The sequence below is a fragment of the Orbicella franksi genome, chromosome 5 (assembly GCF_964199315.1).
Source record: "Orbicella franksi chromosome 5, jaOrbFran1.1, whole genome shotgun sequence".
Classification (NCBI taxonomy): Eukaryota; Metazoa; Cnidaria; class Anthozoa; order Scleractinia; family Merulinidae; genus Orbicella; species Orbicella franksi.
Window position 1 is genome coordinate 3,262,596 of NC_138149.1, and position 19,048 is coordinate 3,281,643.

Here is a 19,048-nt window from a genome sequence, read left to right on the forward strand (position 1 = left end):
CTCCTTATTTCAGGGTTCTCCAGGGTCTAAAGGTGTCGAGGGAACGGAAGGTAATCAGGTAAGTGAATTTCCTCTGTCAAAAGAAAAAGAGTGAATAATACTTTTGAAATACATAAGCAAGTAAAAACTACCGATATAATGTTCCGACGTTTCGGCGACCTCATTGCGCCATTATCAAGGAATAAATAAGCGAGAACTACTTCAAAAGAGGCAAGACCTGTAGATTTGCATAAATGAAGTTAAGTTAGACGAAGACTTTAGCGCGGATCGAATCTGTTTGTACATTCAAAAAACGTGGTCTTAAATGTTTGATGTACAACATTTTGTTAATTAAAGAGTCAAATTTGTTCCTTTTGTTGTTTTAACACTTTGAAACAACAGAAGATGACGTGGGCTGTTATGGCCAACCAAGTGTGCATCCAGATGTCCACTACAATAATTTCGTCTGTCAATTGTGCACTGATACGCGGTATGTTTGCACATAATTTGCATGTAAAACCACTGGTAGATATCTTGAGGTTTTCGTTGTACTTCGTTTCCAAGCAATAAGCCCAGTTCTGGAGTACGATCTTATTTTACTCTGGAAAGCTTGATCGGTAGACCATCTTCACCATCCGACACCAAAAAAAGCGGACATCAAAGCTAGGCATGTTCCTGTGTACTATACAAGCGTCATCACACTGTCTTTAAAGCTGTCCGTAATCAAGTCATAAGGATGTAGTTTTAGCGAATTTCTCCGGGTTAGTGTGGACGGGAGCCTCGCCTGGTTTGTAACTTCATGTGTCCCTAAATCAACAAGATTGTTTTGAGATATGATGATTTTTTTGTCGTCAGTTTCAGATATTATCAATTATTTGGACGTCCTTAAAATTGGGAAAGGGGGAGTGTAGAGTTGTATATCTGAAGGGCCCTCTTAAGACAATCCTCTAGATTCACCACTGAATGGCCAGAAAGAAATGATTTTTTTTAAAGTGTTGCATATTTATCCCAATTAGGGCCCAGCCGGTCCACCCGGATCACCAGGAGCTCCCGGATTACCAGGACAGAAAGGACAAAACGGGAGGTCTGGTAACGTTGGATACATCGGTTACCAAGGCGATAGCGGCGACATGGGGTCCATGGGTTCTAAAGGATCGGCGGGAATGGATGGAGAGACTGGGGAGACTGGACCGACTGGAGGAAAGGGTTCCATCGTGAGTAAGATAATCTTCCTGCGTTTCGTCATCGTATGCACTGAGAATTCAATTATGCTTAATTACATCAGATTAGAGTGAATAGAATTAGTTAAATGATGTAGGGTTCAAACAACGCAGTATAGCATACAGTTTGTAAAGTATTAGAAATTCTTCACAGGGTCATAAATTGTCGTAAATAACTTAGTTCTTTTGAAAAATTGAAAAGATTAAAACCACGTGTTTTGCGGATACAAGTACTCACAGAACTGACGTCTGACCGTTCTGATTTCCATGTTTAGGGTGATACTGGTCCTGCAGGAGAAATTGGCGGACAAGGGTCAGGCGGTAAAGCGGTAAGTCTAGACACTTTACTAATAGAGCTGTGTAACAACGAAAATTGATTAATTTTTCTCCAGATGTGATTTCCGTGACGTGTAGCTCCTATGTATAATCGGAACAATCACGTGACAGTTTAGGACGAGCTTAGTAGAGGAGCGGTAGCCTCATGGTTAGTGCCCTCGACTCCGGAATCGAACGGTCCGGGTTCCAGCCCTGGCTGGGGACATTGTGTTGTGTTCTTGGGCAAGACACTTTACTCTCACAGTGCCTCTCTCCACCCAGGTGTACAAATGGGTACCGGTCAACTTAATGCTGGGAGTAACCCTTGGATGGACTATCATTCCATCCAGGGGGAATATTCCTAATTGCGTCATGTTACAGGAACCGGAATAAGCGCCGGGCTGATGGCTAATATGCAGACTTGAACTTTAAAATATGACGAGCTTAGCCCTATATCAAAGTAACTCTGAAATGACCTGGGATTCGGTAGACTTTTCTCATTGTGAACTCATACAATTTATCACGAAGTTAACCATAAATTAGGATTTTTACCTTGCCAGACGTTAGCGTAATACGGTAGTTTATTGGTAACATTATCTCATGGCCCATACTTACTTTACCTGTTTTAGGGTCGTCCTGGTAATGTTGGATCCCGAGGATATCAGGGATCCCCGGTACGTACATGAATGGTATTACATGGCGCGATAACGTATGCATGGTATTTAATGACCGGCCCCACGGGAAACAGTGAGTTTCCCCAAGATCACGATCACGTGCGAGTCGAAAGTTGTTGTTTCCCTAGGGAGTTAGAGCTTTTTTTTCTCCCTTGGGAGTTAGTATTTTGTTTTTCCTAGGGAGTTAGTGAGTTTTGACCCATGACACGTGACACGTTCTCTTCCAGCCGGAAAACATATTTGAGTTGGGAGGTGTAACAAAGTGGCTTGGTTGGCTTAGTTTTCAGTTATAAACAGGCTAAAGGTTTCATCTGGAATTCAAATCAGCATTCAAAATTTGAAAAGGGTTGATTTTCAGATTTCCCAAAATGGTTTCAGACTGCAAACGCTTTTACTGAAGCAAAAACTGTGATGATAAAATGAATCTGTTTTTTTCTGGCTAAGAGACACTAAATCAATCCCCTCTGCGCCACAAGAGAGATCAATTTTGTATATGATTAACAGATTTAAATTGTTTACCAGCTCGTTTTTGTTCCTGTTTAGGGCAACCCGGGAATTCCTGGATCGAGAGGAGAACATGGTGACAAGGGAAAACCGGTATAAAGTGTTTGCTACATCGTCTGTTTATAGTTAATTCAATGAGATCAGCAAAGTTTTTATTTTCCTATTTTGCTACCATTTTAGGGGAGAACCGGGATGCCTGGAGGACGTGGCAGGCCGGGACAAAGAGGAAAGCGGGTACGAATTTAAAATACACTTGATTACTCTTGGGAAACAGTTGGGTTTGTTTTCTCTTGAATCTGGATATTTCCAACAATTGCGTAATTGTTGTCCTCCAGGGCGACGTTTAGATTTAGCCATTGCCCCGTGACCATAAATCAACCAGTAAGAACGCGCGTTAGATTAAACTTAACTCAAGCTATATAACAATGTGGTTTATTTGTTACCATTAACTGGCATGGATATGAAGTTTTCCAAACGTCAACTTTCCGTGTCCTTGTACCATTTGTAGGGAGCGACCGGTGACCCTGGCGCGCAAGGCATCATGGGAATAGTTGGTTCCAGGGTGAGTATCAAAGATACCGTAAACTGCTGCTTATAAGCCCCCCCGGCTAGACCCATCTACCTGTAGACAAAAAATACATCCGGTTTTAAGTCCCCCTCGGATGTAAGCCCCCCTTTAGTTTTCCTTGTTTTGTATTCGTTTTATTCTGATGTTTTCAGGCCTAATTACCAGTAAATGAAAAGCCTTTTTAGATCAACATGTACAGCTATAGCTCGTTAACGAAACAGTTTTCTTATTCCGGTTATAATCCCCCTCGGATACAAGCCCCTCCTTTTATAAACCCATCTAAAATTCCTGGCGAGGTTGTACCAACCCAGGGCTTAAAAACGGCAGTTAAGGGTATATCTAAGATGCCTTTTTCGATGTTGCTTTTTCAATAACAGCATGTGTAGCATTCTACATAACACCACTTAAATTAGTCTATCGGCATCACTCTATCAGCATCGATCAGGAACCTCTCTAAATGGTGTCCCGATCGTACAGTAGTGATCGGAAATTTCTGAATCTCGGTTATCGCAGCTCGGTTATCTGCCAGCTAATAAGCGGCAGTTTAGGGTATGCCAGTTTTGTGCTTATGAGGCTTTTAGTTGCTAAAGATGTCGACCACTTTACAGGGCAAACCCGGACCGCAGGGAACTATGGGACCTCCTGGAGAACGAGGTATCAAGGTTGGTAATTTTGGTTAATTTTCATTTGTATTTTATTGGAATTTATGGTGCATCGCTTACAGTGTTGATATTTGATTCGGACTCATTTTTTCCCAATGTACGGTCAAGTGTTTCATATGTTATTTTAACTTGAGCATTGATTCCGATTTTCTTTTCTGGACGTTGTGTTGACGTTTAAATTATTCTTCCAGGGCGTGCCTGGAATGGAGGGACCGCAAGGACACTCTGGAAGACAAGGTGAAAGGGTATGTTTAGTGTCAAAGAATTGAGGTTCTTTTCACAGTGAATGATGATAAAAATGTTAATTTAATATTTTAAGACAAAGAACGAAGCATAGATATGACAGTAGAGACCTCTAGATCCGTCAACGAGTACGACTTTGACCGCAATTTCTAAGAGAAAAATACTTAGAGACATATAACTGAACTAGTAAACACGTTAGCTTTAGATTTGTGCGCTATTTCTTGGTCTGGCATCACGGGCATGAGATGATTGTAAAGATATATCTCTACTCATCTTTTGATGTCTTGATTTCGTCACGCGCGCACTCTTTTGTTATTGGTAAATCTATGGTCAAAGCTACCTAGGCAGCGTCCACACTACCCCAGAGAAATTTGAAAACGCAGCTTTATTTCTACGGCTAGGCCTACCGTCCACACTAATCTGTCACGAAAACGAAAATTTGAAAAAAGCCGGCTTTTCGATTAAGTGTGGAAGGAAACTATTTTGAAAACGGAGCTTTTCGAAAACGATGTAGTCACGGTTACCATTTGATTTCCAGGTCCGACCGCTGATTGTTGCGTTTTCAAGTTCCTCCGGCGTGGTATGGACGAAAAACATTTGCTGCGTTTTCAGAGTGAAGCCTCCGTTTTCAAATTTCTCCAGCGTAGTGTGAACGGGGCCTTAAATCCGTACACCTCTGATCTTGAAACATAACGACGACGAAAGAATCGATTTTTTGCCATTAACGTTGCCATTTTAAGCATCAGATGATATTTTATCTTTATAGGGAGACTCGGGAGATTACGGAGTTCGTGGGGTTCCTGGAGAACAAGTAAGTTGCCAGCAACGACGACAGCGACACAAACAAACATTTATTTTCCCTTTTACGCTTAATCCAGCCCAAGTTTAAGAGAGACAGCTAGGGCAGTGTTTGTAAAACAATTAAAATGCAAAGTCAATGCTAAAAGAATCATCCCCAGCCTGCAAAGAAAGTCCAAATACAAATAAGCTATCCAAAAAATACCGCAAAAGTTTTCATTAGGATAAGTTTGGAAGACTGTTATCGTTTGAGTTCTATATAATGAGCTTTGTTTCAAAAGGTTTTTTTTTTCACATATTTTTTGTCCAATAGGGAGCGCGTGGAGTGACTGGAAGGACAGGTAGATCTGGCTCGCCAGGTTTACATGTAAGTCTTACAAACCTTATTTATATGAACGTGCTGTTTGATTTTGTCATCTCCTTTTTGTTATGATATAATTCGTGGGGGCCACTTTTTGATGTACCTTTTTCTTTACAGGGCGAAGAAGGAGATTCTGGCAAACCCGGTAAAGATGGACCCCCGGTAAATATCGGTCTCTAGACTTTATTAAGTTTGTTTTGAAGGTCTCGGTGTGGTAGACTCTTTGCTCTTTGTGCAGATTCAAGGACTGTGTGTACTTAGGATAGCTGTGTAGTGTAGTTGCTAAAAAACATGTGGGACGCTTGTTAATCCATCAAATTTTTTGATGTTTGCTCGTTTAAGCAACATACATACAAGGCAAACAAAGACCCTTGTTCCTTGGTTTGCGCTTCACCGGTTCGCTTGACATCGGCCTCAAGACCTGATTTGCGGTTCGTCGTGTCGTTGTGTGTCTTATGGTTTGTTACATGTGTTAATTGCTGTTGATTTGACGAAATAAAAGTAAAAAACCGCACCAGCACCAATCATCAAGACATTAGCGTGGACTATACAGTCACGTTTTGGCATCTAAATAAATAGAAAAAAAGAAAACAGAAACAAAAACAAAAATAAGTGAACAAACAAACAAACAAACAAACAAACAAACAAATAAGATGTAAAGACGTGCGCACAAAAGTAATCCATGATTTTAATGTGACAAAGGTATAACAACAACAATTTATTTCGTGCCTTTGCAATATTAAGAATTGTTAACAATTTACTCTGTTAAAATCTCGCTGTAGTCAAATGAAACTTTTCTAAGATATGATTGTTATTGACTTGCTGTATTTAAGGGTGTCCCTGGCGGCCCAGGAACTCAAGGCCCCATGGGAATTAAAGGAGAACAGGTACGTTTGACAACAATTTTAGTGAGTTACGAAGATTAAACAACAACGGCACATTGTCCGGGCAAAGAGAAAATGCTGAAGATCATGATGACCATGAAGATCACAACGATAATGACGACGAGGATGGTGTTGAAAGTGAAGAATGATCATCGCAGTTAATTTTCCAATTTAAGCAATTGGAAAGAAGAAGCCTGAAAAAATCAGGGCTTCAACGGGATTCGAACCCGTGACCTCCGCGATACCGGTGCGATGCTCTACCAACTGAGCTATGAAGCCACACATTGGGAGCGAGGTCAATTAATTGAGTTCATATCTTCCCGTGAGGAGTGAAATAATGTGAAGTTTATATGAAATAATTCATATATGAACTGCGGTTGTAGATGAAAGTGAAGAATGATCATCGCAGTTAATTTTCCAATTTAAGCAGTTGGAAAGAAGAAGCCTGAAAAAATCAGAGCTTCAACGGGATTGAAGCCCTGTATGTATGTTGCTTAAACGAGCAAACATCAAAAAATCCCGTTGAAGCCCTGATTTTTTCAGGCTTCTTCTTTCCAATTGCTTAAATTGGAAAATTAACTGCGATGACCATTCTTCACTTTCATCTACTACCGCAGTTCATATATGAATTATTTCAAATAAACTTCACATCGAGGATGGTGTTGTTGATAATGATGATGACGAGGATGAGGACGAGGATGACGATAGCGATAACGATGACGATAACGATACCGATGACAATGACGATTTGATGTTTTATGATGATGATGTTAATGGTTAAATGATGATGATTTTATTTTAGGGAAAAGCTGGTGAGATTGGCGAGCAAGGAGAAGCTGGGCTCGAGGGACCGAAGGTTTGTCCAGCAGCATCAAACATTTTTTATAAAATGACGATGGAATTACGTTTGTTCTGATTGGTTGTCCTGCTTGTCTGTACGAGCTTTCTTAATCTATATGAGTAGTCATTGGTCCACGATTTAAGTTCACCCAAATTTCCTGTTACTCTTAGACTTACCCTCATTTTTGCATCAGGTTTGGTCGAATCACAAGTACAATAGGTATTAATTGCATGTTTAGTGCGTTCTGACTTGTTTCTTATCGTAAATATTTCGGCAAAATTGTCGCTAGCTTTACATTATATACAATTAGACACATTGTTCTGGGGCAACATAGCCCAGGACAGTTGTAAGAAAAGAGGTCACTGGAATGAGAAGGTAACATAGCGAAGACTGAACAGAATGGCGAGGTTTTACGACGAGAAAATAATGTACGTATCGTAAACAGAGTGCTTTTTTGGTTTTCTCCCGCTTCTTTTTAGGGTAGTCTTGGGCCCACTGGAACAATCGGAGCGCCTGGACTTCCTGGACAGCAGGTAAACGAGGCCTGAGCAAACGAGTGGAAATTTTAGCTCCTCACTTCCGGGATCACGTTTTTCGTTGCAATTTAGAATTGCAATTTGGCAATATACATGATATGTTTATGGTTTTGTTAAAATGCTGTGGACACTCAAGCCACAATTTCATTTCGAATCGACAATGGGTTAAGATACAGAATGTTCACGTTATATACGGTAATTTGTTGCACAAAGGCATAGAAAATAAACTAGATTTGGTTCTGTTGTTTTGCAGGGGCCAGGTGGAGAGCTTGGTGAAACTGGTGAACCGGGGGTGCCAGGCGAAGTGGTGAGCTCCTAAATATATACGGCACAATAACGTCCATTATACAAATGCTGTACTATTCCTTTCTCCTTTCTTTCATCTGCTGTGTAGAACAGATCTAACAAGGCCGGAGGATGCAGCGTGGCCGAGTGGTTAGGGTGCCGGACTTGAAATCCGCAGATCGCGGGTTCAAGTCCCGTTCTGACCACTTAACTGGAGTTGTTTCTTGTTTCAACTCCTCTGTCATGCTTGTAAATAGCCAACTGGTCTGCCTCCCGCCAGTTGGGATTTTTAAGCTTATCATGTTTATTTGAAAGATTTCTTTTTTTTCTTTCAGTTTAAGTGGCATGCCTGAGAACCAGCTAGTTGTAGCTAAGAGCATCGACCACTTAAAACATTCAACATCTAACATCTAACATCTAACACAATAAATGTTTCAAGACTTCCATCAGTCTTTCCGCTACCCGCTGACCTTTTTACATGTGTAAAAACAAACAAACCGAATTTCTTCTTCTTATTTAGGGATTATCAGGGTCTCCTGGCTCAACCGGGCAAGATGGAACTCCTGGGGCAAAGGTAACCATTCAAACAAAACAGAATGGATAGAACACGGCGTCGATTCCTTTCCTTTTATTTTTAACTTAATTCTCAGGCGTGAGCGACATTGAATCTCTCCCTGCAATGCTAATAAACGGGCGGGCAAGCCATCAACGCGATATGTTGTTTTAGAGTCGCTCGATATTGTGTTGTTTTAATCTCTTGTTTCGTTGAGCCATTAATAAAGAACATTGGAAATGGTGCAGCTCGCCATTTTAGTGTAGCACCAAAACTGCAGGACCAAGAACTCAGACTAAAAGCTGAAATAAAAGAAATGTTCATATATTAGTGAAACCTTTTTAAATTTCATTTCAGGGTTCTAAAGGAGACGACGGCCTCAATGGTATCCCGGGAAGTCGGGTAAGGAAGTCTTAAAAATAAAATTACTACCAATGGTATTTTTCGCATATGAGGTATCATAGCACTATTTTTGGTGGACTGAAAGTTTTCTTTCGTTTGATTGTTTCAGGGTTTCGTAGGAAAATTTGGTGACAAAGGTGTTGGTGGAACAGTTGTAAGTTGCACAAAGCCTGTGTTTTTCTTGCTCATTTCCTTCACAAGGTTTCGTTGGACTGTTTTTTTTTAAATTAAGCATTTTAGATTCTTTTGTTTGTTTATTTCTTGCTGTTGTTTTTATCAAGGGTGCACCTGGGATATCTGGTGAACGCGGTGACCAGGGCAAACCTGGAAGAGCTGTAAGTAATGAAAAAGCAATCACATGCATTTGTCTCTTTTGTTCCAGGTTTCAAGTTTACTTTTTTCACAGCTTGCAAAACATCCTTGCCTCGCCCACTCCCCTGTACGCCCGTCGGCTCTAAGAGCGGCTACAAAGTTCCTCCACTCCTGTCTGTCACGTGCATTTCTCTCGTTGACTCCGCAGGTGCAATTTAGGCTTTGCAAAACATGATAAGGCTCAATTTCCTGACATTTTGAGGTCCTGCATCCTTTAGTAGATGAAATCCAAACTTTCAAAACAAATGAAATTCAAATCAAGTCCAGCTAAACTGCAACGTATTCTGCAGCACAACTAAGCGCAGTTGACTGTAACGATATACAAGGCAATGAATTTTACGTTTCTGCTATTCTTTTAACTTCCCGACTATCAACGCCCAATTCTTCTGTTGTGTTTAAGAAATGCTTATCAAATCTAAAACCATTGTAAGATTTCAGTTAATTTTCTTTTCTCTTTAATAGGGAGCTCCTGGCCCGGTCGGGGAACCTGGGTTACAAGGTCCTAGTGGGCGTGTGGTAAGCAACTATCTTCCATTCAGTTGAGTCACTCTGCTTGCATCTAAGAGAGTAAAAAAATTGTTGACAAGAATGGTAGTTGCGTTGTATTTTTCCATAAGTATTTTTTTGTTTTCAAACCAACGGCTGAATTTAGAGAATTGGTGTGTATTTTGGTGTCTTCTTTTAAACAACAACCTCAAACTCTGTTTTCTAGTTGCTTTCACAATTTGATTCGTACTTGTCGGTTCTAGGGCAGTATTCAAATGAGTGTCGTAAGACCAAAACCAAACCGTAGTAAAACCAAATTAAAGTAATTACCTGATTACTTTCGACGTTCAATTGAGAACCCTTCTAGCCATGGTGTCTGCGGACTAAAAGGGGATCAGCCGTAGGGGACACAATTAATATTTCGTAGCTTTGGACTGACAGTAAACATTTGTACGGAACTCTAATATATTGGGTGAATTTATACGCTTACATTGTGCACGTGAACGTGCAGAGGAAATTCAGTGGCGGACCGAGAGGAGGGGCCCGTGGGGCCCGCTCCTCCTACCTTATTTTGGGTTCAAAAAAGAAACGCAGAAGGAAGAAAAACCGGCAGGGCAAGCCGGATCCGCCACTGAAATTCGAGGTATTTGTAACACTTTTTCATTAAACTCATACGTGTTCTTCTCGTACGTGGTCATGAGTTTATCGCGACGTGACTATTCAGCGAGGTTCCAGGTTAGTTTTTCTAGCATACTGTTATTTTTATTTTGCATTCTCTCCTTCCCAGGGTTCGTTAGGTCTGTCTGGTCCGTCAGGAGAAGCTGGCTCTAAGGGTGAAACGGTAAAGTTATCATTATGTATTATAGACTACTAACAAACCAGATAAAAATCAAAGTTTGCTTTCAGCCAGGACTCTCTTACATGTAAAAGGTGACCAACAATTCCACGTGGCAGTTCAAGATCTGCCATAAAGTGGCTACAAATTTCCATGTAAAAAGTTACCTTTTTCGTTTGGAGTGTCGTCTTGTTGTAAAGTTGGCGACAGTTTCTTGGGAGTTTCTATGACGACGCCTGGACATCCTACTTTCAAAGGCAGCAAATAGTTCTAGAATACATTTGTATAGTGATAGAAATAGCGTTGCTTTATGATTAAAATTGATCTGACAAAAAAAAATATTATTATTTATGTCAATATTTAGAAGTGATGAATTGACCGTATAAATGATCTCCAGTAACTTGCGATAGTTCGTAAGTAAACTTTAGTGCCGAAATTTAAAAGAGTCGAGAAATAGAATCGAAAAATGAGTTTAAATTCACAAACCTGGGTATTGTGAAATCAAACATGGTTCTGTCGTAAAGTGGTCAAAGGTTTTGGTGGAATATTTGTAGTATATGATCAGCTATAAGCTGAAAATTTAGTTTTCTCTGTTGAACTACAACAATATGGACCAGGCTTTCCCACTTGGGTGAGACCTGGCATGGAAGCAGCACCGTATTACACTACAGTCGACAGCTTCGCAGTTTATCTTATCCAGGATAAACCAGCCGGGCGACTCGTTTGTAAGAGGCTAGATCATAGGCTAAAAGACGTGACTTACTCTGTTGTTGTTTATTATTTAGGGTGTCAGGGGAACCCACGGGGCCCGCGGCAAGAGAGGATCTAACGGACAACCAGTAAGTCATCTATTCCGGCTTACTCATGCAGGAAAGTTTAGATTACAGCAGCGAAAAAATTTTCACATATACAGTGAAATTCCGTTAATACGGTCACAAACGGGCCATGAAAATTTGGCCGTTCACCGGGGTGGCCGTATTAACAAAAATTGAGTGACGTCTTAACAGATCATGATATCTCAATTGCACTTCTAAACGACTGTGTTTTAATAAAGATCTGAAATGCAGATATAATTTAACAAAATTGAAACTGTGATCAGTACAGACAATATTAACAAAGGAAAGATGACCATAACTGGTTTGAGTGGCCGTATAAACGGGGTAAAATTATAAAGGATTATACAGGTGGGGATTAACGGGTTGGCCACATTAACGGGGTGTCTTTATAAGAAAATGTATGGACGTTTCGCCGGGACAAAAAAAGTAGCCGTAATAATGAGGTGACCGTGTTAACGGGATGACCGTGAGGCGGGGTTCCACTGTTCCATGGTTTGTTAAACAACATAAATTGTTATTTGCAGGGAAACGACGGCCTGCCCGGGTCACGTGGAACCAAAGGAGACAGCGGAGAGAAGGTAAGAAATCAGAAGAAAAGGATCTCAATAAGAAATAGCTTTCTTGTCTTGTGAGGCGTTGAAGTGTTGAGCCAATCAGGTGGATAATTCTAATTGTGCCCGTGTTCCTTATAAGGGAATGGCTGGTGAGGTCGGTCTTCCAGGAATGCCGGGAGGCAACGGTGATGCGGTAAGTAATCAACAAAAACTTGTTATTTTGATTTTGCTTATTTGTTAGCGAGTGCTTTTTGGTTCATTTTCTATTTGTTATCTATCAGCGACGGCTTTTTTCGTTTTCCGGCCGGGGTCGCATTTACCACTTAGCTTCTAGTTGTTCGAACTGTCCGCCATATCAATGATCACCTAATAGATAAGTTTAGGCTCATTTACACGACTAAAATTTGTTGGCATGGCTCGGATAAAAACGAACGCGAACTCAAAAAAATATCACTGACCCGCTGTTTACTGTTTAATGATTCCTCATTAGTGCGCATGCCGCTACTTCATTGAAACATGCAAACGAGAAGTATTTGAAGTTTCTCGATACTTGTGAAGAAAAGAGAATTCGAAAAACAGCCTTGTCATGGTCTTCTCTCGAAAAGAATAGAAAAAGGCGAAGATACAGAATGTCTCACACCGGTGGAGATTGTGTGGCCTGTCACCCCTTACCAATACTCACCAAATGGATGAAGGCTCATCGCAAGAAACTGAGTTGGGCACGGTAAATCGTGTACACCGCACACTTATCAGAGCCGGGTAAGGTTTTCTGGTACCACTCTAGGTAGTCCAAGCACGGGTGAAATTTTGGCTCGGGACGGATGAGGCAAATTCGTTTAGACAACAAAGTGTATCCGTGCGGAACTTTTTTTGGTTCGCGTATCATTTTTATCCGAGCCGTACCAAACATTTTCTGTGTAAAAGTGTAAATGGCCCTTTGGTTTTCTTTCTTAACACTTAGCCACTAAATAAAGATTTATCTAGTTGATAGAGTATCCACCCTATGAACAGCCGAAGCGTGAATGTTTTCTTTTTCTCAGGGCCCTCAAGGTGATAGAGGAATTCAGGGCGGTATTGGATTTGAAGGACCGGAGGTTAGTGGAACAGCCATAAATTTTCAGTTTAATTTCTAAGTAATAGTTTACTCCTCATACCAGTGTTTTTGCTTGTTGGTGGGTATTGAAACTGACGGTTTGAGTGGTCGGGTCAGTCAATGGCGCAAGCCTTATCTTGGAAGTAACAACGCACGCGTGAGCAGAATACAACAATAGGAAAAGCAACCTAGAAAATCAACAACAACAAGAGCAACAACAAAATTAGCTTCAAGGAAACTGACTTTTGAGTGTATTTATTTCATATTATATTTCGTTTTGTCATTTTGTTAAGCTCTCATTTTTCAGGGAAATTCTGGGCCTGTTGGAAGCCGAGGACCGCTGGGCAATTCGGGAATTAAGGTACAGTGGAAAGAATGTTTGGCGCCCGCTTAGAACGCCATAACAAAATTATTTTCCAGCGATTGCCTAAAACTGTGTTCAAGTAGTAACATAGTTAATCAATGCTGCCGCAAACAGCAATTCTGCAATTAGAAATTCAAGAAGGAAAGGGGAAACTCGCGATTCTGTTCAGCATCTACCAGAGGTTGCAAACTACACCGTCTTTGCATTGATTAGTCAACGGACGTATTGCTCAGGGTTTGATTGAACCAGACCAATGATTTAAGCGATAGTGAGAGCACTTGTTCTGTGGTTACATAGCCTCCCTTAAACACGAGGGGGATTCGGAGAATTCGAGACAGTTATGCAAACATGTCAAGCAGTTGAGAATTCTCGCAACCCTCCCACCCCTCCCTGTTTATATGAGGCTATGTAAACACGGAAAAAGTGCTCTATTGCATTTGTAATATTTCTCAAAAATAAGCGCGAATCTAAAACGTCACAACCGTGTTTACATTTTGTCTTTTAAACACAGCTATCGACCAATGAGAGCTCGCAGTATCTCAGCTCAGGTTTTTTCTAAAAGTCAATCGAAAACAGCTCAAGAATGACGAATAACCAGGGCTGATAGTTTAACCACGAGAGCGAATATAACTTTTTGTTGATCTTTATCAGTCCTGTTATTATCTGTTACAGGGATCATTAGGAGAACAAGGATTTGCCGGACCTGCCGGTGAAGGAGGACTTCAGGTCCGTGCTATACCACCGTGTTATATTTCCTCACACACCTAATATTTATACCAGTTTAACGTTGTATGTTGCTAAAACGAATTGTTTAGCCGACCTGCCTATATCATCCAACTGCAGCGAATATCGTTCAGATAACGTGCGAGATGAGTACAAATATACAGTGATATTGCATAGTTAGTTAGATGTTTTCATGTGTAGCATCGCTGTATATTTGTAGTCGTTGTTTATGGCTCGTGAAAACACGGCACAACTCGTAAATATATGCAGCGATACTGTACATTAAAACACCTAATAAAATATATATAATTCCAGGGTGTTCCAGGAAATCTTGGCATAAAAGGCCTGCGAGGTGATCGGGGACCATTGGTAGGTACAGTAACTCTAGCTTGACGTATTTCACTTGAATGTCGAGAGTAATTCGCGTTTGCGTTGGTCTTGTATCTCTCCGCTTTGTGATTGGTTTAAAAAAGATTGTTACACTTTCTCAACCAATCAGAAACTCAACCAAAACCAATCGTGACTTGCTCGGACACGTTTCCCCACGGCCCGCCCTAGCCAGACGTATTTGCTTCGAGTTTTGATCGACCCACTTAATTGTCTGTGTCCTTTGGGACTGGCTAAAAAGTGATTACTTTTGTTTTAATTGATTCTATATTACTCTAGTGAAAACCATTCTCTTATGATTTGTTTTCTTCGGTTTCGCGTTTGCTGGCGTCTGCAAAATTTCTTGCTGTGTCAAATCGTGATTTACTCATGTGACTCAGTTCCCTTGTTCTGATTGGTTTATAACAATCAGAGCAAGGGCCGTAATGGTTTAACGGCAATCATTAAATGCAGTTAAAACTTATTTACAAACCATTTTCAGTTAGGAGTGACTTTTCGAATGTCCTTTTACTCTGATGACAGACGAGAGAGTGGTCTCTTAATTTCTATTGCCTTCTTCTTCGTCTTCAAATGTTAAAACACACAGTTATATATAGATACATTTCCTCTCATTAAAAGCGATACAGGTTACTTGCAGAAATGTTCACCAAGGTGCTTTCCATTATGCCAGACCGACCGGTCAGAAACCAGCGGGACTAACCAAAGAGAATGGAACGACATTTTCCGATCAAACCGGGCCAACCGAGAGGAATGGCTCTTATTATTTTCTCTTCCTTTCTCGTATCCACCAATTAGTTGAAATCTACTGAAGAGAAGAAGGGCAATGAACCGGTTTGTCAAAATGGAACGGCAAATTTCAGTCTGACCGGTCCCAACGATAAAACTGGACCATCTCCAGACACCACCTCCAGAGGTGCTCCCGAATATTGCAGTTGGATGGAACCGAAACGGACCTTTCCATTTGACTTTCCGAAATTTTTGGCATAACGGAAAGCACCTTAGAAACGTCCCGTTCTAAAAAAAAACATCATTAAATAGCCGGTTATAATTTATCTTTGCACATCTTTCAGGGCGGCACTGGAGCACCAGGCGATATGGGGCCTCAAGGACTAATCGGAGATTCGGTTGGTACTTGATCTTTTACAAACAGGTTAAGACGAAATCCGATAGGAAATCGAGCAATTTCAGTTTTTAACGGACAAAACCCTTGTACCATAATAACTTTAAGTATATTACAGTCCTTTTTGAATTTTCTAAAAGTTAAAGATACAAACAGTTGCCTGAGATAACACCAAAAACAATTTCCCAAGGGAACTCAAGAAAATACATTTAAAAATTAGGGAAAGGTTTGATCGGTATGCTGGGGCAGTGATAAAATCTAAATGCTAAAGTAGTAACAACCTACATATGGTGGTCTCGCAGTGCTCCTGAACTTTAAAAACAAAGGACAGATTTACAACGGCTCTGCATTCTCATGCAGGAACAACCTTCACTTTAAAATATACTTCTATCTTTCTTATTAGGGAGAATTGGGTGGCGCTGGGAGACCGGGGCCAGATGGAAAGCCTGGAGAATCGGTGAGTGATTGACGGCGAGCTAAAATTATTGTTTAGTTGTTGGTTTTAGTTACGTGGTAGATTTCTGAGTTATTGTTTGTTCCTGATTTGCTTTGGTCTGACTTTTTCAGGGATCACGTGGTGACCGGGGATTGCCGGGAAGTAGAGGAGAAGATGGAAGACCAGTAAGAAAATAATCATACAAGTTAAGACGCTTGTTTGCTTTGGGAATGCTCACTGGTTACTTCTTTCTGTCACGCGATAGGGTTATCCTGGACCAAACGGTGTTCCTGGTAGCACGGGAGATAGTGGTCTGCAGGTTAGGCTTCAGAAACAGTTATTTACAATGCGCACAAAGTGACTTATGAGGTTCGCTATAAACACCCTTTGTAACCTGTCTGGACACACTGAAGAAGCATCTTTCTCCTTTGTGAACAGGGTCAGCGGGGAAACGCGGGACCTCCTGGGTCAACTGGACAAAGTGGACAACTGGTGAGCATGAAATGGCGAAGTAATTACTCAGAGACAACAGTCACTAATTTGATCATCAGATTATTTTCGTACTTTAAATGATATTGATGTTGCTCTTTATCAGGGTCTTCCTGGATTGATTGGCAGTAGAGGTATCATCGGGGAACAAGGCTCCAAGGTAAGAAAAGAGGACCATGCACTCCTAAGACCTCTGCCGCGTGGAATCTAGCTTTATTCCTTGTTGTGGCAACAGTTACGTAGTACACCAGTTGAATGTCTCTTAAGTGATGTTTTGGTAGGAGGAGAGGAGAATATAACAAGATAGGAACCTGGAGATTTGTACTTAAAGTTTTATTGCGGTTTTGGTAGATACATTGATATTCATATACCGAGAGGTCCGCCTATGATGTCGCACTTTACTCTAAACAGGGTTATATAGGAGCACCCGGAGCTAGCGGTAAAGATGGAGAAACTGGGAAAGAGGTCTGTATTTTTTGTTTTTGTCATTTTTCCCAGTAAGATACGCATTGCAGGGAATCGAATGAGTTTTTATTGGATTTGCCTGGGTCACAGATAGATAAGTTAATTTTAAACTCGCGTGGATTATTTATTTTTGACGTTTCAGGGTGTGGTTGGTTTGCCTGGACAAGCGGGTTCTCCTGGTGACAGAGGAAACGAAGTAAATATCTGAAAAATATTTGTATTAATACACGTACCCTGTTACTTGGCGTTAGGCTTTAAGGGATAACAACATTGTAACTGATTTGATTTTGACAAAGTACATTGCATTTTAGCGTGAAAAATATTTTAAGCTTTAATAGGATTCAAACCCAAGGTCTATACAATACCAGTGGGTTGCTCTACCAGTTTGTAGGCTCTAATGTCAACGCAGTCAGTCAGTCAGTCAGTCAGTCAATCAATCAATCATAAGATTGGCATCCCCTTTTACCTTTTAATCCTTTTTCAGGCCAAAATAGCCATTGCTAAATGCTTACATACTGTTAAGATCATTTTATTCATTTCGTGTTTCAACCGCAGTTCACATATACATCTTTCACATATCCACGACATGATATAAGCTATGATTCAAGTGAATTTATCTTCATGTAAGCAGTGGTGTTAATTATCACCAGGTATACATGTCTGGATTCATGAAAGCAGTGTTGAAGAAATCGGTACCTGCTTAAGTGTTTTTCTCGCAAGAGACTGCCTCCAAAGTAGAGGATATAAAACTTCAAAGGAATGTTTTTTTTCCCCCCACTCTCTTATCTTTCTTTGGTTCCTCATCTCTCTCTATTTTTTTCATCGCTTGGAGTGATTTTAACGCCTTTAAGAGTCGTGAAATCAAAGTGCATATGGGGGATTGACACGCTTTTCATAAATCCAGTCATATATATTTCATTACGTAAACAAGGAACTTTTTTAGGGTCGACCTGGACCTTCAGGACCTATTGGATTTCCAGGAAAAGACGGATTTAAGGTGGGATAAAAAGTTGTTGTTCTTCTCAAATGGTTGCAATACAAAATAGTTTTGCAGGCTGTTTTCCATGAAATGGTCGTTTACTTATCAAGCACATGAGCTAATGGTCAGAGATATATATAAGGAAATATTTTTCCGTGGAAAAAGGTCAGCTAATTGGAAAAACACATATAACTGCTCGATCCGCCATCATTGCTAAGGTCGAAAGCTTAATTCTCCCAACTTTTTGCCGGACATTTCCTTTAGTGTTGTAAGAATTTGACGTTGATTATGTTCTTCATCTCTGCAAAGTCGTCTGCTTGACAATGTCTTGATATTGCAAGGTAAAATAAGTTGTTTTGGACCCCTCTTGATGAAACCTCAGAAAAATTGTTTCTCTAACAGGGCGAGGCAGGACAACACGGAGTTCAGGGCAAAACAGGCTTCCGAGGCAATCCCGGCTTACCTGGTAACCCTGGGGTGCGAGGAGGCATTGGACCGAGTGGTACAGACGTGAGTACATCAGAACAAACTGTAGTGTGGAGAAATAATACAACAGGTTTATAATTATTGTGTGAACTGCGTTATACTCGATTAAAAGAAAGTCTGGCTTCTTTATTTTTCAGGGAAAACCTGGTCAGACTGGTGATCGTGGACCAAGGGGAGCAATGGGAGGAACAGTGAGTGTGTATAACATGTTACTCACAAAGTTTCTCTTTACCTCGGCAGACTCATTCCCCCCCCCCCCTCTCTCTCTCTCTTTCTCTCTTTTCCTCTCGAGCTCTCTTTCTGGGAGTGCGTCTAGAAACCACCGAGAGCTACTGTCTACCATCCGCCTGCAAACCTTCTGTCTTCAATCAGAAACCTCCGGTGTTTAAATTATGCTTGCTCAAGCGACAAATTACAAGCTACAAATTCGTCAACCTCTTTCCCAGGGTCTCTCATCTTAACGCCCCCCTCTTAGCTCGCTCCAGGGGGCGGTAAGATGAGAGACCCTGGGAACGAGGTTGCAAATTCGTGTTCGTCAATTTAATCACTGTCGAATTCTTAAAACGCCACTGTGCCTGATTGAGATCATTATTATTCA

The 19,048-nt window shown here is 40.9% G+C and overlaps 1 protein-coding gene across 1 annotated transcript in view; it reads left to right on the forward strand.

Annotated features, from left to right (window-relative positions):
• Positions 1-19,048, forward strand: part of LOC145486211 (uncharacterized) — a 46,251-nt gene that overhangs the window by 18,782 nt on the left and 8,421 nt on the right. The window contains exons 23-62 of the mRNA XM_081464822.1: positions 14-58; positions 996-1,193; positions 1,475-1,528; positions 2,144-2,188; positions 2,732-2,785; positions 2,873-2,926; positions 3,201-3,254; positions 3,869-3,922; positions 4,114-4,167; positions 4,932-4,976; positions 5,277-5,330; positions 5,442-5,486; positions 6,158-6,211; positions 7,011-7,064; positions 7,529-7,582; positions 7,839-7,892; positions 8,391-8,444; positions 8,781-8,825; positions 8,935-8,979; positions 9,107-9,160; positions 9,660-9,713; positions 10,471-10,524; positions 11,304-11,357; positions 11,879-11,932; positions 12,048-12,101; positions 12,949-13,002; positions 13,309-13,362; positions 14,038-14,091; positions 14,404-14,457; positions 15,546-15,599; positions 15,999-16,052; positions 16,163-16,216; positions 16,297-16,350; positions 16,470-16,523; positions 16,627-16,680; positions 16,932-16,985; positions 17,128-17,181; positions 17,929-17,982; positions 18,367-18,474; positions 18,588-18,641. Of these exons, the coding sequence (XP_081320948.1) occupies positions 14-58; positions 996-1,193; positions 1,475-1,528; positions 2,144-2,188; positions 2,732-2,785; positions 2,873-2,926; positions 3,201-3,254; positions 3,869-3,922; positions 4,114-4,167; positions 4,932-4,976; positions 5,277-5,330; positions 5,442-5,486; positions 6,158-6,211; positions 7,011-7,064; positions 7,529-7,582; positions 7,839-7,892; positions 8,391-8,444; positions 8,781-8,825; positions 8,935-8,979; positions 9,107-9,160; positions 9,660-9,713; positions 10,471-10,524; positions 11,304-11,357; positions 11,879-11,932; positions 12,048-12,101; positions 12,949-13,002; positions 13,309-13,362; positions 14,038-14,091; positions 14,404-14,457; positions 15,546-15,599; positions 15,999-16,052; positions 16,163-16,216; positions 16,297-16,350; positions 16,470-16,523; positions 16,627-16,680; positions 16,932-16,985; positions 17,128-17,181; positions 17,929-17,982; positions 18,367-18,474; positions 18,588-18,641 (2,304 nt within the window). The remainder of the gene's footprint in view (positions 1-13; positions 59-995; positions 1,194-1,474; positions 1,529-2,143; positions 2,189-2,731; positions 2,786-2,872; positions 2,927-3,200; positions 3,255-3,868; positions 3,923-4,113; positions 4,168-4,931; positions 4,977-5,276; positions 5,331-5,441; positions 5,487-6,157; positions 6,212-7,010; positions 7,065-7,528; positions 7,583-7,838; positions 7,893-8,390; positions 8,445-8,780; positions 8,826-8,934; positions 8,980-9,106; positions 9,161-9,659; positions 9,714-10,470; positions 10,525-11,303; positions 11,358-11,878; positions 11,933-12,047; positions 12,102-12,948; positions 13,003-13,308; positions 13,363-14,037; positions 14,092-14,403; positions 14,458-15,545; positions 15,600-15,998; positions 16,053-16,162; positions 16,217-16,296; positions 16,351-16,469; positions 16,524-16,626; positions 16,681-16,931; positions 16,986-17,127; positions 17,182-17,928; positions 17,983-18,366; positions 18,475-18,587; positions 18,642-19,048) is intronic.